This window comes from Echiichthys vipera, assembly GCF_963691815.1.
Source record: "Echiichthys vipera genome assembly, chromosome: 5".
NCBI classification, from domain to species: Eukaryota; Metazoa; Chordata; class Actinopteri; order Perciformes; family Trachinidae; genus Echiichthys; species Echiichthys vipera.
Window position 1 is genome coordinate 34,382,360 of NC_139830.1, and position 22,910 is coordinate 34,405,269.

Genomic DNA, 22,910 nt, shown 5'->3' on the forward strand with positions numbered 1-22,910 from the left:
TATATATATATATATATATATATATATATATATATATATATATATATATATATATATATATATATATATATATATATATATATAACACTGAATATATTTTGTGTTATTCTGAAAAAGTAACTAAAGCTATTAAATACAGTACAGGTGGTGGAGTAAAAAGTACCATAAGCATAAAGGTGCATAAAAAAAGAAATACTCACGTAAAGTACAAGAACCTCAGTACAGTACATTAGTAAATGTATTTAGTTACTTTCCACCCCTGGGCCATGATGCAGTGATTTATTTCACTCCATTACCTTAAACATGATAACCATCACAGTGTCTGTTTTTATTGTGCTCCACAATTAAACATCAAGAAGTTAATTTTATCTCATTTTTTGGTGCTGTCGAGTTTTTCTTCATTGTTTTTCATTGGTGGGTTATATCTTAACAGTGGAACATTATTAACGCAATCCCAAGGTTATTGTCATTTATGACAGGGTGATATGCTTTTATTAAGACACATTGACCTCCATGTTGACTCTCTTTGTAAAACATTTGTTCAACTCAAAGCTGTAAAAGAACAGAGCTCCTACAGCTCAGGGCTAATAACGGGATTCATTAGGACTGCCTGTGAGTAGAGAGTGTGTGCTTCGAGGGTCTCGGTGCCAGAGGCGTCTGAACAAAGCTGCCGGTTACAGTGAGCAAGCTTCCCGGTAAACTGATCTTAGAGCAGCCTGTCTGGTGATCAGTGCACAATAACAGTCAGCAGCAGCAGCGTGTCGGACATCTGAACCGCTTTCAGATCCCCTCAGTGACGGATTATTCCACACCTATTTTAAAGAGAATCCACTGCATGTGTATTTGAGCCGAGTTCTGGTGAGTCTGCTTTCCTTTGCTTCTCATGTTTTACCCAATCAAGCGACACCACTGTTTCTGGCCTGATACATAGGACCATCACAAGTGGAGCAGAAACGTGTGTGTGTGTGTGTGTGTGTGTACCCGGACTGAACTATAGGAGAGATGTCAAACAGTGAAACCTTCAAATGTTTCCTGCAAACCCATAAACAGACTTAGTTCGTTTCCATGTAATCTTGCATTGGTTTTAGCAAGAATAAGCAGAATGTGATTTAACATTCGCACAGAATGGACATCAACAAACCTGGATGTTTGCTCTACCAGGCCACAGATCAGAGCTAGAAGTGTTTCTGTTCTCACCAAATCCTGAACCACCTCAACAACCAAAGCTGGATGAAAAAGTGGAAAATAATCCCATGAAGAAGACTCCCTGAGCAGATTAGTAATCTGAAAAAAGGTTCCGATTTAAAGTGAAATTTCAGAGCAAAATCATCCCAGGGTCCGCTTCGACAAAAACACTCATCAAACAAGCCACCGAGACAGCTTTGTGTGTATGAACTATCCACGGAGAAATCCTACTTACATTGTAGACTGAAGCAAACTTGGCTACAATAATCAGAATCAGAATGAGAAATACTTAAATAATCCCAGGGGGAAATTATTTTGATATTAGAATGACGTGAATGAAAATAACAGTTACCTGTGTGCCATCGTGTGTGGATTTGAGCATTTTCATAAAGAACATGAAAGATCTTTTCTACAGGCATATTTGCAGAACGTGTGTTTGGGTCGACATCATCCTACTTGTAACCAAAATATACCCAGATGAGTGATGTTGCTTTTCTTTTTGGCAGCAAGTCTTTAGTTCGTTGCTCATTTTCCAAATGTTACAGGTGTTGTGTCGTATTCAGCACCTCCGCCGTGAAGTGCATCCCCTCGCGGGAGCGCGCGCGCACAAGCCACCGTGTGTGTACAAGCCAGTGTGTGTGTCTGAAGTGAAGCAATTCGCCTTTCGCAAACAAACGCAGGGGAAAATACCATTTTACGATTTGAATTATTCATGAAGGAGATAGGAGGGAAGAACATCGGTCACTTACAGTCTTTAAACTCTTTTAAAGTGTAAATGATTCATGTTCTTCTCAACACAAAATCGGATAATAACGAACACAAAACATCTTTTTGTATGTTCTGTGGAAATATACCCCAGCCATAATTACAAACGAATTAAATGGATTGTTTTAAGCAAGTTGAATGTTTTTGACTTGGCATTTCATAAGGCTAAATAGAATCCCAGCTTTTCTTGCAATTCATAGGTTAAAAAGTATGCGCTTTTAATCGTGTAACCTGTGTATAAGCATCTCACATAGGTCCAAACAATAGCCTTTTGATCCAGAATATCACCTATTATGAAAATGTAATGTGGTCTATATGCCTATAGACTGATAGACAAGTCCTAACCTCTGTGTGTGTTTCACCATAGAAGGACATGTTCTCTCCATCGAATACTCTTGTTTTTAAGATATTAATGCTTTATAAAATAAAATAATAAATCCCCCATCCACCACTTTTTTTCTGTTGATCCCATTATTGAATACTTTTCACAGTATATAGATGGAACTAGTTTGTGTAACCACAGTCAGTTTCATGCATATGGCACCTTCATAGTAAAAGTTATAGACTCAGTGGCTTGGCTCTCCCTCGAGGGGGTGCATTTCACGGCAGGGGTGCTGAATACGGCACAACAGCGGCAACGGCAGCGGCTCACTCTATGTTCAGGGGCGTGGTTTCCTCCTCTCTACTTTAGGTTGGCGGCTGGCAGGGTAGTCTGCTTGGCAACTGAGAAAAGAACGGATGTGATTGGTGGATCGCTGCAGAGAGTCTACGTGCAGTGTATGTCAGTCAGCTACACTTGAAATTAGATGAATTAATTCATCTCTTACATTGCAGTCTCTGCAATGTGACTATCGCTCACACGTACATCTCGATGACGATGCTCAAAGGATATATTGTGCAGCCCTAAAATTGATATAATTCACTCTCATTTCTGTCAGACACAAAGACACATAAGACAGGCTGGCAAGTGACCAAGACACACAGCACTGTCGCCTCACAGCGAGAAGGTTCCTGGTTCGCAACCCGGCCTGGGGCCTTTCTCCGTACTCCGGTTTCCTCCCACAATCCAAAGACATGAAAGTGTGTTAGGTTAATTAATTACTCTAAGAATTGCCCTTAGCTGTGAATGGTTGTCTGTCTCTGTTTGTCTCTATGTGCCCTGCGATAGACTGGCGTCCTGTCCAGGGTGTACCCCGCTGAACGACCGATGTCAGCTGGGATCGGCTCCAGCCCCCGTGACCCCGACCCCGGGATAAGCGGTTGAAGATGAATGAATGAATGAATCTTCGAGGGGAGAGAACACCAGTGTGCAGGGGCGGAGTGGCCAATAAGCTCAAGTGAACCGGCCAGCAGACAGCCCTACGTAGCCGTGTGAAGTTCATGACCGGGCCATTCAGTTAAAACTCTTCAGAATCAAGCATGTTCCTGTGAAAATATCAAAAATCTCTACTAACTGTGGAGATAGAGAGTCCAACCACCATATATAACACTTGTTGTGTCTCTACATCTCACTCATGGTTGCTACAGTGTCACACTCACTCTCATTAATCCAGCCTACGGATTTTTGTTTAGCCTCCTATCTTGATCTAATTATTTTTATTCAGACGTTACATAACTTTCATGACCAAAAATATAAAATGGCCAACGATTGAATTGTTTTTTTTGTTCATAAATTAATGTAGAATGGTCGGAGCAAAGCCTCATGGGAAATGGGAACCGTGTAACGCTCCAATGATCGCTTCGCGTTTATCCAATGAAAGAATGGGGATGAATGTGCGGCTGTCAGACAGAGAGACAGCGGGCAAGGTTGAAGTAGTGGATTTTCTTACAGTGGAAAAGGAATCGGATTTGCGTGTTTGATTTGCTCAGTTGCACCTGATGGAGGGCAAGATGAGAAAGGAGAAAGGAGGGGCTGAAAAGGCCAGAATGAAGAAGAAGCACATGCTGGAGGAGAGTGCATCAAAATGGTCAAATATCACGGATTTATTCCGAAATAACCAGGCATCAACTAGTGCTGCAGGTGAGTTGACAGGAAAACGGTTAGCTCAAGCTTTGACATTGTTGAGAATCAGCAAAACATTTGAGCTGAGTTCTTCATAGTTCCTCCTCAGTGGGGGCGGTGTCATTATATGTTTGGGGGTGGGCCCTTGCATAATTTGTTGGGGCTTATGCAACTTGCATAGTGAGTGTATGGGCCGACTGAACCTGTTTCAAGCTCTCTTGTGGGACATTTCAAATGCCTTTGGGGGCCCTCTTGTAGCCACTGGGCCCTAATCAGCTGCTTAGTTGGCTTATGCATAGGACCAACTCTGCCTAGTATGTTGTGTACAGTAACGGTTGTCTTTTGGCATCACTTATAATGACTTTGAATATGACTGTTAAGTGCTCATTTATGTTCTTTTGACAGTTTTGACGTAGGTGAGCTTATAGTTTGTTAAATGTGTGATGAGGAAGGGAGGCCAAGTGTTAGCTCAGGGCCCAGAAAGGCTTCGGCCGGCCCTGCCGGAATAAAGTAGAAGTTATCCCAGGACATTTTAAGAGTTCATTGTGCTCAGAAGACCATGACAGGACACTGTCTTATCCCTGCTATTGTTGCTGTTTATCCTAAAGACACAAAGCCTGCTGTCTGCAGTTCCAGAGGCTCTTTGCTGTCCTACAACTGTCTGTATGGAGAAGCAGGCTGTGAAGCGGGCCAGGGAGGCCTTCCTGAGCGGCAGGACTCGGCCTCTGGAGTTCAGACTGCAGCAGCTTCACGCTCTGCAAAGCATGATCACTGAGAAAGAGACTGAGATATCCACTGCTCTAAAACAGGACATCAACAGGGTGAGTGGACACAGCACACTGCTGCATGTAAGGTAACAATGTAAATGTGTGTGTAATAAGTACCGTATGCTGGGCTTCCTACAGAGCCAGTATGACACACCGCTCTTGGAGCTGATTGGCATTGAGAATGAGATCAAGCTGGCTATCGAGAAACTGTCAGAGTGGGCGGCTCCTCGTCCAGTTGAGAAGAACCTCCTCACCATATCAGACGAGGTTTATATCCAGCCAGAGCCTCTGGGGGTGGTGCTAATCATCGGGGCCTGGAACTACCCCTGGGCTCTCACCCTCCTGCCCCTGGTTGGAGCTATCGCTGCTGGTAGGGAACTTTTCTGTCTCCACACCCTCAATACCTCTTTATAGCTTACTTTAATGGAGTCACCTCACTCACCAGTGTACATGAGTCTTCCTGCAATCTTTTTTCTGGTGACACTGCCAGTCTGAAATGAGCATCTAACCCTGATGATTAGACCTCAACTTAGGTTGGTTACCAAAGTCAATGCACTGATAACACTGATAAAGGTGCACTTTCTAAGCTGTACACAAAAAATGTTCTACTCCGCAAATTTATATCAGGTGTTACCTTGCAGGAGTAATTTCAAAAAAGGAGTAATTTCAAAAAAGAAAAGAAAAAATTCAATTCAATTTCAATTCAATTTTATTTATAGTGCCAAATCATAACAAAAGTTATTTCAGGACTCTTTACAGCAGGGGTGTCAAACTCAGGCCCGTGGGCCAAATCTGGCCCGCGTTGTAATTATATTTGGCTCGCAAGATCATATCAAGGTTCTATGAGTACTGGCCCGCGAGTATATAGCACATACACCTCTACTTTTCTGTTGACAAACATGAGCATCTATGCTACCAGTCTCTTCAGACAAACTTAATCCACCCCTCCCCAAAAATGGCCAAAAGAAAGATGGAAAACAGGAGCTTTCAACACAGGTGGGAGGCAGATTATCTGTTTATGAATGTAAAGACCTGTCCGTCTCGTCTGCAGAGCCAACATGGCTGTAACAAAAGAAGAAAACATAAGAAACACCACGACAAGTACAAGGACATGCACTGATGCACTGCAATGCTTTATCAAAGAGGAAAGTTTTAAGTTTACTCTTAAATATGGGGACAGTGTCTGCCTCCCGAATAACACTTGAGAGTTGGTTCCACAGGAGGGGAGCTTGGTAGCTGAGGGCTCTTCCTCCCATTCTACTTTTGGAGGCTCTAGGAACGACGAGTAGCCTTGCATTCTCAGAGCGCAGTGATCTTGTTGGGTTATACGGTACTATGAGCTCTTTAAGATACGACGGAGCCCGGCCAATAAGAAATTTGTAGGTAAGGAGAAGGATTTTAAATTCTATTCTACATTTTACAGGTAGCCAGTGCAAAGAAGCTAATACAGCAGAAATATCTTCTCTTCGATTGGTTTTAGTCACAACATGAGCTGCAGCATTTTGGACCAATTGGAGATCCTTAACAGACTTAACAAATGCATGGACTGGTTTTTCTCTCGTTAGTTTTATGTGATAATCGAAGGACATATCCTGTTAAAAAATAACACCCAGATTCCTTACTGTGGTGCTGGAGGACAAAACAACAATAACAATATCTTTAGCTATTGAATTTGGGAGCCTTCGGGGCCAAGTACGATGACTTCAGTTTTATCTGAGTTTAACATCAGAAAATTGCTGGTCAGCGCTAACAGAGAGCAACGCTAAGCTGCTGGCTAAAGTCAGCGACCTGGAGTCCCGGAGCCGGCGCAATCACATCAGAGTCATTGGATTACCAGAATCTTTTAAAGGTCCGCGGCCCACAGCTTTCTTCGCAGGGCTGCTCATGGAGGTTTTCGGGGAAGGCTATCTGGAATCACCGCCGGAGTGTGACAGGGCTCACCGCACACTAGCTGAGAAACCGAGGCCGGGACAGAGACCACGGCCAGTCATCATCAGGCTCCACAGGTACCAGGTGAAGGAGAAAATCATACGTGAAGCCTGCGCCAGGAGAGGCCAGCTACAATACAGAGAGGGTCTCCCATCGCCATCTACGAGGACTACGCTCCGGAGGTGATGGAGCAGCGCTAGAAATACAGAGAGGTGATGTCGGAGCTTTACAACCGGGGCTTCAGACCCGCGCTGCTGTTCCCCGCGAAGCCGGTCATCACGATGAAGGACGGAGCCAGGAAAACGCTCTCTATGGCAGGGGTTTGCAGTCCGCGGCTCTCGTGCCACATGCGGCTCTTACGCCCCTTTTCAGTGACTCCCCGAAGCTTTACCGGAAAATAATATGGAAATAAATAATGTGGTTTTTTTGCACAGTGGACAATCTTCAATCAATCAAAGGGAACACCTGTTATCTTGGAGACAAAAAATATTACGTGAAACTAAAATATGCGTCACATCCTGGCGCCTTCCCTTGCAGGTGGCTGACCCATGCTGCTGGTAAGCTAACCATGGATAAATCCTCCCCAAAAAATGATCGAAGGAAAATAGTGTTGCATGGGCATATTAATTTGTTTTGACATGATGATGGCTTACCTGTACTGTATGCTTGATATGAGGTGAGAAATTAGAGAACAACAACATTTTTTATAACAGGTAATGATAGGAATAAAATGTTATAAGCTTTATCTGTGTCTTTTCTCTCTTTTTCTCTCCTTTTCTTCCTCCCCAACCGGTCAAGACAGATGGCCGTCCTCTACAGAGCTGGGTCTGTCTGACGTTCCTGCCTGTTATAGGGAAGGTTTTCGTTGCCACCGTACTCTACAGAGGAATTGTTGGGTCTATGTAAATCATAAATAAGTCATTGAGTGTGGTCTTTACCTACTCTGTAAAGTGTCCTGAGATAACTTTTGTTATGATTCGACACTATAAATAAAATTGAATTGAATTGAATTGAACTTTATAAGCTGTGACATCAAATATGTTTTTGCGGCTCCAGACAAATTTTATTTGGTGGAAGACGGGGCAAAATGACTCTTTTGATAGTAAAGGTTGCAAACCCCTGCTCTATGGTCACCAAAGAGAAAGCCTTCATAACATCCACCCGCACAGAGAAGCCCTGATGACCGCCGGAGAGCTGCTGATTTCACCTTAGACAGGCCGCTGTCATGTTGACAGTCACTCCTACAATCCATATTCCCATTTAAAACAGCTGACGAGGGGTTCAAGTATTTGGGGGTGTTTATCACCAGCTCCTTCTGGTACCTTTTTCAAAAGAACTTCCAGCCGCTATTGGATAAATGCAAGTCAAGACTTCTCTAGATGGGCAGGCCTCCCTGACAAATTCTACAGTGTCTCCGGTTGGAGAAGCTAAGGTTTTCACAGAGGAGATCTTTGGAGGCATTCCACCAAACATGGGACCCACTGCTGGCTCTTATTAGCAATAGAATCACTGTTCTTCCTGACGATGCTGACACTTCCTAGTGCTGGAAGGAGAGAGACCCCCCCTTATTTATTTATTTTTTGTTGTCTTTCTCTTTCTTAAATTACGTTAATTATTTTTGCAATTAGTTTCAGTGTGTTTTTCTCTGTCTTTTCCTTTTTATTTTTGTTTATTTTATTTTTACTTTATCTTACGTTATCTACTTTTGTTACATGTTATTCGTGACGTGGGTTGTTGGTAGGGATAGCGGGATTCATGTTGGGGTTTTTCTGTTTTTGTCTGTGGTTTTCTTTTTTTTTTTCACCTTAAAGCAGATGTACTGTAGATGTGTTTTACCTGTTTCTCTGTTAAGGTCTGCATAAATCAATTACATTTTTTTTTTAAAAAGAAAGAAAACTTTCTTGACAAACTAAGCGAGATTCCTCCAATTTCGTGGAACGCCATTTACTTTCCAATTTCCTTGATACTTGTTTTATTTCACAGGATTGTGAGTTATACCACGGAGCTAACTTCCTCTGTTTCATTATCTTCTTTTTTAAAGGAGCAACAGAGTCAAGTGTTGTTTGTAGTGAGCCTGCATCAGAAACTAACATTAGTACAGGAATCTTGAATATTAGGATAAGGCATTAAATGAAATGCACATGGAATTGCTTCCTTAAATTTAGTTACAGCACTATCAGATAAACATCTAGTGTAGAAACTTTTGCCCAGAGGTGAGTAGTCCTGTAATATGAATTCAAAAGTAATTAAATAATGGTCTGATAAAATAGGATTCGGTGGAAAGACTTTTAAGTCTTTATTTCCACACCATAAGCCAAAACAAGGTTGAGGGTGTGATTAAAATAGTGAGTAGGTTTATGTACAATCTGAATAAAACCAATCGTATCTATTAGATAGATACACGCAATACTAAGGCTATTTTTATCAACGTCCACGTGAATATTAAAATCTCCTACAATGATTACTATATCAGATTTAAGGACTAAATTTGACAGAAACTCGAAGAATTCAGATAGAAATTCAGAGTATGGGCCAGGAGCACGGTACCCTATAACAAGTATAATTGGCTGCACCGTTTTCCAGGTTGAATGCGCAAGACAAAGAGCAAGACTTGCAAATGAATCATAATTTAGTTTAGGTTTAGGGTTGATTAATAGGCCTGAGTCAACAATAGCTGCTCCTCCTCGACCACTGCCTCAAGAAAAATGAGTATTAATATGACTAGGAGAAAAGATGGCAGAGATCTGATGTTTAAAAGTTCACATTTTATTTTCTGATTTTGTTGCATTATCACAGATTTGGTGTTGATTTGTGTCAAGTTTTTCTGTATAGCTCTTCTTCTGTTAATTTTTTATTTAATTAATTTAGATGGCCGTGAGGCACAGTGTTTGTATAGGATACTGAGCTGGAAAGTGCTCCACAGGGAGCGCGGAGAGGTGTTGTAAGACTGCAACTCTGCTTCCTGTGCGTCTGTGATAAGGGGAGTGCAGAGGGGTGTATTAAACTGACTCTGCTTCCTGATCCCAACACTGGGTTGTTGTCAGGAGATAGTGGTGGTGGTGCGGGACTGGACAGTCAGGTCAATGTTGGCAGATAAAAGTCTTGACCCCTCCTGGTTAGGGTGCAGGCCGTCGTGTTTAAAAAGCCTTGGTCTGTTACGGGTGGTGTATGGACCCAATTGCAGTACAAAGGACTCGGAAACAGTGGAAAAGTTCAACGGTTTACTCAGACTTAGGCAGACAGGCCAACAGTTTGGAAAACGGCAAACAGGAATCAGGAAAGGAGAAGCTAAACTCTTGGTCAGGAACAGAAGGCTGGATCGATTTACCAGGATGCAGACGAAGCAGGGAATCAGGGACAGGCGAGGTTGGTACCGGGAAGACAGGCAGAAGAACGCTGGAAAGTCTCGCATGGCATAGAACAATCTGGCAAAGGAGTGAGTGTGGAGCTGGTGATTATATGCTGGGCTGATTGCATGTGATGAGAGGCAGCTGTGTGCACAGGTGAGTAGAGTGAACTGATGAGGTGGGTGTGGCTGACAGGCTGAGTGGGGCAGAGACAGGATTAATGGAAAACTACTGAGGACTGGATGACTGAACTGTGACAGAACCCCCCCTTCAAGGGACGGCCCCTGACGTCCCCAAAAACAAGTCCAAGGAACCAGGGTGGGAGGAGGGGTAACTGGAAGGCGGGTAAAAACTTGGGAGAACCCGAGAACTCCCTATCCACAGGCTATGAGGAAGGCGAGTTCGCCGGCGGGTCCACTGTCTCCTCCTCAGACAGGGAGTCCTCCTACCGGGTCGGGGCAGTGGAAGGGCAAGTAGCAGGTGTCCTATGGCGACGGCCCCTGCCGATGTTGCTGAGGGAGGGCTAGTCCGGATGTTGCTGTTGGAAGTCCTGGTCCAAAATGTGTCGAGCAGGGACCCAGGATCTTTCCTCCGGGCCGTAGCCCTCCCAGTCGACGAGGTACTGGCAGCCCCTTCCACGTCGGCGAGAGTGGATGATGCGGCGCACAGCATAGACGAGTCCCCCGCCAATGAGGCGAGGGGGAGCTGGTGGTGGGGCAACAGGCACCAGCGGGCTCTCGCTGACCGGTTTGACCTTGGACACATGGAATGTCGGGTGCACCCGCATAGACCGGGGGAGCTTGAGCCGGACTACCACAGGGCTGATGACCCTCTCGATGGTGAAGGGCCCGACAAACTTGGGAGCCAGCTTGTTGGATTCCACTCGCAGAGGAAGGTCACGGGTTGAGAGCCAAACCTTCTTGTCCACCTGGTACTCTGGAGCTTGAGAGCGACGATGGTTGGCTGCTGAGGAGTACTGGGCTGCTGCCTTCAGGAGGGAGGCACTAGCACGGGCCCAGGTCCGGCGACAGCGGCGGATGAAGGCTTGAACTGAAGGGCAAGAGGCTTCCCCTTCCAGGGCCGGGAAGAGAGGAGGCTGGTAACCGTAGGCACACTGGAAAGGAGACAAACCGATGGCGGGGCTTTTCAGGGTGTTGTGGGCATATTCCACCCACAACAGATGCTGGGACCAAGAGGATGGGTTCTGGGAAACCATACACCGGAGGTCCGTCTCCATTTCCTGGTTCATCCTCTCAGTCTGGCCATTAGATTTAGGGTGGTACCCGGATGTTAAACTGGCAGTGGCTCCCAAGAGGCTGAAGAACTCCCACCAGAACACAGAGGAAAACTGGGGCCCTCTGTCCGAGACCACGTCCACAGGAATCCCATGAAGACAAAAGACATGGCTGAGGAGCAGCTGGGCTGTCTCTTTAGCTGACGGGAGCTTAGACAAGGACACAGTGTGGGCCATCTTAGAGAAGCGGCCCCATCACTGCGTCCACCTTGGCCGGATCCATCTCCAGGCGACCCTGGGTCATAATTTAACCCAGAAATGACACGGATTGTGTGTGAAACTCACACTTTTTAGCCTTCACAAAAAGGGAGTTCAGGCATTGGAGGACCGTCTGGACGTGATGGACATGCTCTTCACGGGACTTGGAAAAAATGAGGATATCGTCTAAATAGACAAACACATACTTGTCAATCATGTCTCTGAGGATGTCGTTGACCACAGCCTGAAAGACTGCCGGGGCATTGGTGAGGACGAATGGCATCAACAAATACTCATAATGTCCGGTGGGTGTGTTAAAAGCAGTCTTCCATTCATCCCCCTCTCTGATGCGGACAAGGTGGTAGGCATTAGGGAGGTCAAGCTTGGTGAAGATCATGGCCCCTTGAAGTGACTTGAAGGCTGAGGAGATGAGGGGAAGAGGGTACCGGTTCTTTATGGTGATGTCATTGAGTCCCCGGTAATCAATGCAGGGGCGCAGGGTCTTGTCCTTCTTCTCCACAAAGAAGAATCTGGCCCCAGCAGGAGACGATGAAGGCCGGATAATACCGGCAGCCAGGGAGTCCTTTATGTTGGACTCCATGGACTCCCGTTCAGGACCAGACAGGGAGTACAGACGCCCCTTGGGAGGTGAAGTGCCAGGTATCAGGTCAATGGAGCAGTCATACGGCCAATGAGGGGGCAATGAAGTCGCCTTAGCCTTACTGAACACCTCCCGGAAGTCATGGTACTCGGCCGGAACTTTGGACAAGTCAAGACAGGAACTGGGGTGCGTTGTCTGCTGGGGTAAGGAGGCCTCTTTAAGGCAGACCTGGTGACAGGAGTTCCTCCAACCGAGGATGGCCCCTGTGGCCCAGTCAATGTGGGGGCTGTGTCGACGGAGCCAGGGGTAGCCTAGGATCAGTGGAAGGTTGGAAGATGAAAGGAGGTGAAACCGGATGGTCTCATGGTGGTTGCCGGAGAGCAGCATGTGGACAGGAGTAGTCCGATGAGTGACAGTGGCCATCAAGGGCTTTGGCAGGGATTTGGGTGTCAAGCGGGCCAAGCTCTCAGCCCTAATGTTGGCATCCGCACCAGAGTCTATGAAAGTGGGCAGGGTGTGTGACTTCGGAAGACGAAGACTTTGTTGCCATGTGACTCGTCAGGACTTCCTCACTCACTGGTGAGCCCTGTCTTTTTAACGGGCAGCGAAAGATAAAATGTCCAGCTTGATCACAGTATATGCACAGGTTCCCCTTACGGCGGCGCTCTCGTTCTTGAGGTGTAAGCTTGGTGCGGCCCACCTGCATGGGCCGCATGCAGGTGGGCCATTATCCATAACCGGTGAAGAGGAACCGGAAGCAGATGAAGAACCTGGCCCTACTGAGGGCTGGACGACTGAACTGAGTGTATCTGTCTCCTTTTCTTCCTCCCCAACCGGTCAAGACAGATGGCCGTCCTCCACAGAGCTGGGTCTGTCTGACGTTCCTGCCTGTAATAGGGAAGGTTTTCGTTGCCACCGTACTCTACGGGGGAATTGTTGGGTCTATGTTTATCATAAATAAGAGTGTGGTCTTTACCTAGTTTGTAAAGTGTCCTGAGATAACTTTTGTTATGATGTGGCACTATAAATAAAATTGAATTGAATTGAATTGAATTGAATTGAACTGTGACAGGGTCTGTCAAAAAAAGCCGTAAAGTTGTCCACAAATGGAATACTTTTCCCCAGGCAGTATCCTTTAAGCCACATGTGCAGCTGGCGGAGGCGGAAATAATCGGTCGCTTACCCGTGTCTAGCAGGCGGTTCTTTAAGCCGTTGGTACCGGCCTGCAGGACCAGCGTGGAGGCCGAGTTGTGCTGTGAACACAGCTGGAGGGCAGAGGACACAACCTCACTGACGTGGGCTCCAGGGCAGCAGAAGGGATAGGAGGGATTTGCTGTTCCACGGGCTGCCTGGAGGTGTGCCCGCCTGCGGCTGCTCTTTACCAAGACGGAGAGAAGGAATTAGGTTGGGCGAGCTCCACAACCGGCTGGATGAATGGATCCCGGGGATGCCTGGAGCACACACCCAGCGGAGGGAAATCCTACAGGCTTAGGACGTCATATCTGTTATCCAGTGGTAGATCTTGAGGCGGAGGAGGGAGAGAGTTGAGCTCACCAGAGCTGGAGCCACCACTCCGTCCTCCCTGATGGAGCACCGCCACTCCGCAGGTGAAGGCAGGAGGTGAGGGGTGCCGAAGACTTGGGCTAGGCTCTCTGGTAGTGCCAGCGGGACTCGGTGAGTGCTGGTACCGGAGATCCGGCGGCGATGGAGCCAGTCCACGGCAGGGTGGTGTTGTCGTGGCCATCATGGTTTGGTCACCAGAAGCCCTAAGAAGTGTGACGAGCTTCGCCTGGGTCATGGCGACGGTGGAGAGACAGCCTTCAGGCCAGAGATGTTCTCCCTCAGTTTTGAGAGGGTGGGGAGACAGGACTCGCACACGGCCATCATATCTGCAGCCTGTGCTGGGGATCTGTCACCCCGGGACACAGAACCACCGCAGGGAGGTGAGTTAAATTCCGGCCCTGGAGCTGAATGTCCAGGGAGACCTTCTTCACTCCTGGGCAGGCAGCTCACTTCACTAGTTGCTTTTAGATCCCACTGAGTTAAAGAAGTTCTTTATAAAGTGGCGCCTCGCTAGTGCGATTCGGCGTCACGACTTCTGTGTTTTACTTCTCCGGTGTATCAGAAGCAACCATGGTTAAAAGCTTCAGTCCATGTTTTGAAGAAATAAATACGATAAAAGCTCGGCACGAGTGATTCCAAATATAAAAACGATAAACTATGTTAAAAACAATATTTTCCAGAGCCGAAGTGGCGGGAAATCCAGTGAAATCTAGCGACGCTGCACATGCGTATGCGTGAATGACTTAGAACAATGACGTCTAGTAGCATGGAATCAAATCTTCATCATTTTCTTCTGAAACAAAATCACAGCAGCAAAACATGACCCAGAACCAATCACAGAAACAAAATGAGGTAGCGCTGAGTGACACATGCAAGTTGGGGTGGTGCTTGGTCCATTTTGAAGCAGGAAAAAAACTTTTACAAAATACAGCTAAACAGTACACTAAAATCTGTTTCTGTAAACAAAAGAGAAACAGAATCTTGAGTCATATTTGATCAGCATTCCCTAGTTTCACAGTTAAATGTGAGTTTCGTAAGCCTAATAAAGGAGAACTGGCCGGATGGAGAACGCCAGTTAGGTTCAGTAGCTATGACCCTCATCAGTCAACAGTTGTTATTGGCCAGCTGGTCATCTTTCTGAATGGGAGAGGGGCCAGACGTACCTGCCACAGCAGAGCTCATATTTAATTTGCACGTCATGTGTGTGTGTGTGTGTGTGTGTGTGTATATATATGTACATATATATAGTATATCAGTTAATTACTTTAAATATGCAAGCAGTACAACTTCACCAAAATGGAGAGAGAAATATGTGTGAGCTTCAGATTGACAGCATTCCCTGCCTCCTACTTGTGTGCTCTCCGTCACTCAGTGATCTCATTCCATTCAAAGAAACCTGTGTTCTCTCTCTACAGGCAACGCAGCTGTGGTGAAGCCGTCAGAGCTCAGCGAGTACTCTTCCCTCCTCCTCCGGGCTCTGCTGCCACGCTATCTGGACAAGGTCTGAACACCGGATGCTATTGTTTATGGAATAATGTTCAGAGCTGTTGCAACGCCAAAGCCCTGTACCAGCACAGTACTGTGCATCACAGATATGTTTGACTCCAGGGCCAAGTAGCCACTGTATGAAGGAACTCGCTCCATCAGTCTAGGCCTAACATCATCTTGTGTCAGGAACGTCCAAGCCACTTTCAAACATGTTTTATATGTTCATTAGTTACCCTGTGTAGTTGACATAGTTGTATATTAAATATATTTTAAAAAAATACAACATTGCTGTTTATTTCCAGGATCTGTACCTGGTTGTAACAGGCGGAGTGTCAGAGACACAGGAACTGCTGAGGCTCAGGTTTGACCACGTCTTCTACACAGGCAGCGGCACAGTGGGTAAAGTAGTAATGGAGGCTGCAGCTCGCCACCTCACCCCAGTGACCCTGGAGCTGGGAGGAAAAAGCCCCTGCTACATCGACAAGAACTGCAATGTCCGAGTCGCCTGCCGGTAACACACCACAGCACAGCCCATATCACCAGTGGTCATGCACAGAGACAAATGACATGTTGGCTCTGAGGGGAATCTTTGGGCCATTTGGCATCAAGCGTTATGCTCAGAACACAACCTTTACTTTTCTTGTAGAAATATAATGTCAGTGTTAAATCATTTCTAACCATTCATAGATGTACATGGATGTGAATTCCTCAAAGCCTAAAAACACTAACAAACATTATGCATTACTTAAAGTGAGATCAACACTGTAAATGTGTTCTTCCTACCTGGTTTGTGTGCAGTCGTATCACATGGGGAAAGTTTGTCAACTGCGGTCAGACGTGCATTGCTCCGGACTTCATTCTGTGTGAACCCTGCATCCAGGGCCAAGTGGTGGAGTGCATCCGACTAACTCTAGTGGTAACATGCTTTAAACCTGTCGAAGCTACGTCTTCATTTAAATGAAACTGCACAATCTTTATCAAGACCTTTTGATCCATCCCAGGAATTTTATGGTGCTGATCCCAAATGCTCGCCGGACTACGGCCGAATCATCAACCAGCGTCATTTCAACAGAGTCATGGGTCTGATGGAGGGTTACACCCCTGTGGTGGGAGGACAGAGTGATGCCTCACAGCGCTACATTGGTAGGGAGACACAGTGAGGTAGTGAATAAGTCAAAGTGTTGGCTTGAAATCTATATTTCTGTTTAATGAACACTGACATTGTTGGATATTGCAGCTCCTACAGTGCTGAAGGACGTGCCCCCTCACTCCAGGCTGATGCAGGAGGAGATTTTTGGCCCCTTGCTGCCCATAGTGACTGTGAGTGACATGGATGATGCCATCCGCTTTGTCAATGAGAGAGAGAAACCTTTGGCACTCTACATCTTCTGCACTGATAAGAAGGTGAGAGGAAACAGCAGGGGTGAGGAGATTTTAAAGGGACAGTTCACAACAAAACCAAACACATATTTCTACTCTTACATGTAGTGCTGTTTATCACTCTAGATAGTTTTGATGTGACTTGTCCAGTGTTGGAGGTATCAGCCGTACAACGGGAGTCTCCACCTTGTCAAACTTTGACTCCACCTCATTTCCTCATGTATGCGACATTGGGGGGAGGGAGATATGTCCATCTGGCTGACGTTTACCTCCGAGGAGAAGTGAGGGCGAGGGGCTAGCTGTCACTTAAGAGGACACGCCCCCAATTATTCTTAAACTTTAACCTCCAATAAAATAAAAACTAGCCTGGTCCAAAAATACAGACTAGAATGTTTTTTGTACCAGGCCTTAAACAGGTTTAATTATGCTGTGAAAACGACCTGTTTAACATGGGGGTCTATGAGAAACTGCTCTATTATGAAACCTGCTCCTAGTGGACACTCAGAGAACTGCAGTTTTTGGAGCTTCCTGATTGGATCAACCAGGAAGTCGCTGTGGTGGGGGCTTGAATTAATCGCATATCAAGGGTTAGGGTTTCGCTTGCTTTTCAGTGTCATAAAGCTGAAGAATTCTGCTTGAAATTGTCTTTTGCATGGCAGTTCATAAGTTGGGCCAGACGACGCTGGCTGTAGCACCGCTTCTAGCCCCTGATCTTCAACCACCGAGAGTGGCCGACAGTCTACTGCAGTCCCCTTTACAGTGCGCTTGTTCATTGGTCAGTGGTGGACTTAACTAATTTTCCCTCTGAACCCTGTCATCTTGTCCACTGTGGATTGGCGACTCTGTCTGCTCCAACTAGAGGCGTTGTCTGTGCTAACATTAGCTGCAACATGTTAGACATTGGGGTGGAGCAGAGGCTGAAGAGCTCCGGTGGGAGGCAAATTCTTTCTTGCACAGTTTGCATACAACCGTGCTCTTGTCCATGTTTCCACTTGGTCGTTTCTTAGAACTCAAATGTCCCACTGAGCCAAGCAACAACTCATCATCTGCTTCTCATCAGTTTCCATTTCTCTTGTGTTGCGTCCTGTGCGTCAGTATTACGGGCCGGGTGGGAACTTGTGCAATGAGCAACGTTCCGCACTGAGTGCAAAATAATTATGTTATTTGTTTATTGCATTATTTTTTCTGTAATTAATTAATTATAATTAACACGCTAAAGTCCCAGCCCGATTATGGAACTAGATGGCACTCAGCTTGTGGTCGTTACTCAAGAAAATCCACAGACCTGTTATGAGCAGTTTAATGTAGGAACTATTTTATCTATACCGAACTACACCCACCAACTGTGCAGAAGTCCTTGATTTCTTGTGGATATTAGTTTATAGCTAACTGATACTGCTAGCTCATGAAGTAGCCAAGGAGGACGCCATTAATGTTCAAATCTCGCATCTTTTATTATATTTGAGAGAAGGCAGACATCTCTATGGCCGATATCTGGGCAATTCACACCAAAACTATCGACTGATAAATAGCTCTACAGGTAAGATAGCTCTACAGGTAACAAAATATGTATTTTTGATTTTGGGGTGAACTGTCCCTTCAAATGTTTTTTAATTTTTCTTGTTTCTTCTCCTCCTGTTTCTCTAAGGCAACAAAAAGGATGATTGAAGAGACAACAAGTGGAGGAGTGGTGGTCAATGACGTTATGATGCACTACACACTCAGCTCGCTCCCATTTGGTGGTGTTGGTAAGACTGACTCAAAGTACATTATTGTCTCCATGTGTACTTAGGTGGACTTCAATGGATTAACTTGTTGGGGAGGAAACCAATTTTTTTGGGGGCCCTATTTCCCTTCTTGCGCTTATTTGGTCAACTAGGTGCACTCCAGGTCAAAACAAGGTGACATTAAAGAAAGAAACAGTTTTTGTTTTACGTTTTTACATTCACTAGAGCTGCATCATCAAAGTCCCTTCCAATCGCAGGTAGATAAAAGCTGTCAATCATGACGTTTCACCCCGTTTTTATAGCATCAATAACAATTTAACTTATCAGAAAAATTATAAACACTTGAAGAGACATCAGCGTGATAAGAACTACCTAAAATGATAGAAACCTTCTGTAGGAAAATGATTTGAGGTGTATGTCGATTTTTAGTTTTGCCCATGTCCTATCTGCTAACATTAAGGGGAAATAATACTGTGAGGAAGTGTAGATGTTATATTTACTCTACTTTTAGCTCTGGCTTTGGTCTCCACCAAAACCAAAATAGTAAAGTTGCTGGTGTCAGGTTGGGTCACACAAGTCTTTCGTCTCCCTTTGCTGCCTTGTGGTGTAAAGCACCACCCACTGCTGGGCTGGTAGAAGTGAGTGTGCTGTGTGAAGTGCACATTTGTTGACACTCTCATTGCAGGACTTAAGAATACTAAATACCACATACAGTAGGAAGTTAGAAATGAAAAGACATGACTGCAGACTTATTTGTGATCCCTCCAGGTCAGAGTGGTATGGGCCACTACCATGGTAAACACACCTTTGACCAGCTGAGCCACCAGAGGGCGTGCCTGGTCCGCTCTCTGGGCATGGAAAGTGTCAACCTGGCACGCTACCCTCCTCAGGACCGCCGGCGGGCGCGTAGAGTGCGGGTTGCCCTCAAGTCACCCCTGATCGACATGTCCAAGAGGACATTCATCTGGGCCGTCGTTGCCACCATCATCGGCGCCGGCCTGTTCATTGCCCTGCTGGTTCTCCTGCTCATAGCTGCAGGTCTCAACTGTACCTGCTGGTACTGGAGAGGATTCTATAACTAGAGACACTGCAGCTTCCTTTTGTAAAATATATCCAAAGAAGAAGTGCCTGCTGCAATAATTTCCATGTTAAGAACCATGTGAACACACTTTGATTCCTGTTTTGTATTCAGATATTTTAAAGATAAAAACAGAATAACCTTTTGCTCTAACTTGTATTGGCTGTGTGTTTGTATCTGATGTTCAGCGATGAGACAAACAAGCTGTCCAAAAACACACCCAAGTCCTGTTCTGCTTTTTTTAATTATTGGAGGTTAACATTTACTTTTTGAAGAAATGTATTTTGCTCGTTGATCCACAATAAAAGGTTTGTTGATATATTGTCATCTTCCATTTTTATTTAGCAACATTTGTAATTCTCTTATTCTAAAACTTCTTCTTCAAGCAACACTTAAACCTGGGGTAGGCACATTATTTTTAGTGATGTTGGGCAACAAATCCATAATATCTTTTTTAATATTGTAATTCAAGTGTCGGACAGAAAGCTAGACTTCTGGGAGACTTTGGCCAATCACAGGTCATTTGAGAGAGAGCTTCTTATTGGCTAAACATGGCGTTTATGTTTTGCTTTTTTATCTACTGCAGCTTTAAAGGGATAGTTCAACTCTTTTTAAGTGTGGTTGTATGAGGTTCCTCCCCCCTAGTCAGTGTGTTACCTACAGTAGTTGACAGTCCCCTATTTACTGTACGTACCTCATACAACCCTACTAAAAAAACTGATATTCCCCTTTAACTGTTTTATTAAATTAACTATTTTCAATTTTTAATTAACTATTTTCAATTTATATTAATCCACTGAAGTGAAAAACAATCAACTAGTGAAAATTGGAGACACTGAAAATCTTAAGTCACTGATACACTGATGTGAAAGTTTAGCTGTGCACATTTCACTATGCAGGTGAGTTGAATGGCTTCAGTCAGACTGTACATCTGACAGATGATGGAGGTTCCTTTCAGATCAAATGGAGAAAACAGGCGGTAAACAAATTACATTTTTGTAAATCTGTAAAAGAGTCAAACAACTACTACTATTTCAGGTACATGAAGCTAAACAAAAAGTGCATGGTTTGACTTAGAAGGTGAAAATATATGCCATAACAAATTACAATGCAGGTAATTATTTTCTAGCACTAGAATAAAGTTTTAGTCTGAGTCAATGTAGTAAGTGGATGCAACTGTCCCTTGATGGTACACAGTATGATTGTGCAGATGTGTTTGTTTCTGTTAGTGTAAGGTAACCATACTGTGCAGTAGATGGCAGCAGAGAGCTAAAGAAGGGGAACATGGTGACTTTATTTCCCACATGGCTTTAAGTTGGAAGATACATTTTAAAAAATTCTCTGAAATGAAGAGGTGAAGGTGCAAAGCTTGAGTCAGTACAAAGACAAAAGTGTTAATGTAAGAGATATGCATTTGTGACAGATTCTCTGCCACTGACTATACCAACATCCCAAATGACAGTTATAACACATCATGACAAATAAAATGTGTGGCAGTTAGTCCCAACATAATTTGGGCAAAATGCATTCAAGACCTTCTAAGTCATTAAAGCGAGCTCCCCATTAACATGCGTCTCTCTCTTTTCCCCTGAGATGCTCTGTTAAGCTCTAAATTGACAGCTTTATCTCTTAATAGGCCTGGGGATATCCAGGCATTCAGCCTGTGATCCAGCAAAATGGAACAGCTGCCATCTCAGAACCCGGCTTCAGCTCTATCTCACTTCAGTTGGACTTTCCACAGGAAAACAATGTTCTGTTAGTCTCGTTATTTACCGATTGACTAAGGTCCAACCATTAAAGCTTTACTGCCTGGCACCACAAAATGCATCATACATCAGCAGGGATGATGTAAGAAGATGATGATCAATAGCTTAGCAGCAGCAAGCAGACCACCAGTACTGCACCACATTGCAACTCTGAGGCTTAAAAGGTCTTACCTTGCATGGCAAATCCATCTTGTCAGGCTTCAAGGAATGAGTTTGTGTCCAAACCAGTCATTGTCCTGTGAGGAGCTGCTGAGAACTATGGTGTAGTTCAGGTGTGTGTGTGCCTGGTAAGTGTTTAATCAATAGCATCAGTTATATCAGAACCAGAGAGAATTTCTATGTCGAAAGAAAATCAAAGAACGGCCCTGAGGGTCAGAGGTTTTCGCTCTTCTCCTGACTGAGTGCTCGCCCTTTATCCAAGAAGGGTGAAATGAGGAGAAGCCACAGCACCATATTGCATCGTATATCATTGGGGTGCAAGTGCAACACATGCGCAGTAAAATCTGGTCTGCAATTTCTGAGAGGCTCAATAAGTGGCGTGAAGGCGGACATGATTCATCATCTGCAGTTGGCCTTGGGTCTGAATATACTGTCTATAAAAAATAAAGAATATATATTCACCATCGGTTTTAGTGTTCCCAAAAAAGTCTGTCAGACCCAGTGCAACCAGAGAGCACCTAAGCGGAAAGCATCTCTTTGCACCGCCTGCAGTAACCCTCCAACAGGGCATATCCACTTACATTGCATTCGTGTCATACCCCAAAGCTCAGAGACAGGTTTTTTGGTATGTCAGCTTCTTTTCAATGGCCTTGCCATTTCCAATGACATTTTGCCTCAGGTTGTAAAGTTTCTGGTTCTTTGTGAAACTGACCATTTTCAACCAGCTTTGTATGACTGCAGCAGGCCATGGAGCTCCCCCTGCTCACATGCTGGCAAAACTCCACCGGATGGAACGTTGTAACATAAAGCTGTTTCCCTTTTAGCCAAAGCAAGTGGCAAAGCAGTTCACTTGTGTTAGTAAATTACATAGACACATATTACCTCAAATCTACTTGTTTCTGACTGGATGAGCTCTAATAGGCTGTGTGAATGACTTTATTTGTGTCAGTTTAAGAACCTCCATAGCCCAAGGCACTTTGGCACTGTCAGTTCTGTTGCAGATTGATTCTTTAAGAAGAAGAAGAAGAAGAAGGAGAAGAAGAAGAAGAAGAAGAAGAAGAAGAAGAAGAGGAAGAATTACTTTATTTATCCCACACGGGGAAATTGAATTTTTTCACTCTTATTATTATACATGTTACACACACAGGCCCGAAATACACACATGCACAACCAGGACCTATACATGCAATTAAGGAGAGATGTTAGAGCGAACAAGAATGAATTATTAATTAAGGAACAAGAATGAAAAAAACAAACATTTTCACTACAGTCACTAACTTTAACCAACAGAACTAGCATCATGCAAGCAGTAGCTTTAAACACGTTGTCCTTCCTATAACCTGATGCATAATGCATGCATTTTGTGTCCCGTCTCAGCCACAGTAAATTTGCATTTATGATATTTGAGGGCACTGTGGCCACTCACATTGCCCTCTGATGTTACCTGAAAATAAAGCATTATATAATAATAGTAATATTATGTATCATTCAATACAATTCAATTTTATTTTATTTATAGTATCAAATCATAACAAACATTATCTCAAGACTCTTTACATGTAGAGTAGGTAAAGACCACACTCTATGACTTATTCATGATTTACAGAGACCCAACAATTCCCCCATGAGCAGCAACAAGCCGCACTATCATGATAATATGT

General features: G+C 44.6%; 1 protein-coding gene across 1 annotated transcript; it reads left to right on the plus strand.

Moving 5' to 3' along the window:
• The first annotated feature begins 670 nt into the window (after positions 1 to 670).
• LOC310947183 (aldehyde dehydrogenase, dimeric NADP-preferring-like) lies at positions 671 to 19,490 on the plus strand. Its single transcript, XM_083913907.1, has 10 exons — positions 671 to 858; positions 4,561 to 4,773; positions 4,858 to 5,089; positions 15,067 to 15,152; positions 15,442 to 15,650; positions 15,938 to 16,055; positions 16,141 to 16,282; positions 16,377 to 16,543; positions 18,168 to 18,267; positions 19,015 to 19,490. The coding sequence occupies exons 2-10, from the start codon at positions 4,618 to 4,620 to the stop codon at positions 19,326 to 19,328; spliced, it is 1,524 nt and encodes a 507-aa protein (XP_083770033.1). The 5' UTR covers positions 671 to 858; positions 4,561 to 4,617; the 3' UTR covers positions 19,329 to 19,490.
• Positions 19,491 to 22,910: the final 3,420 nt, after the last annotated feature.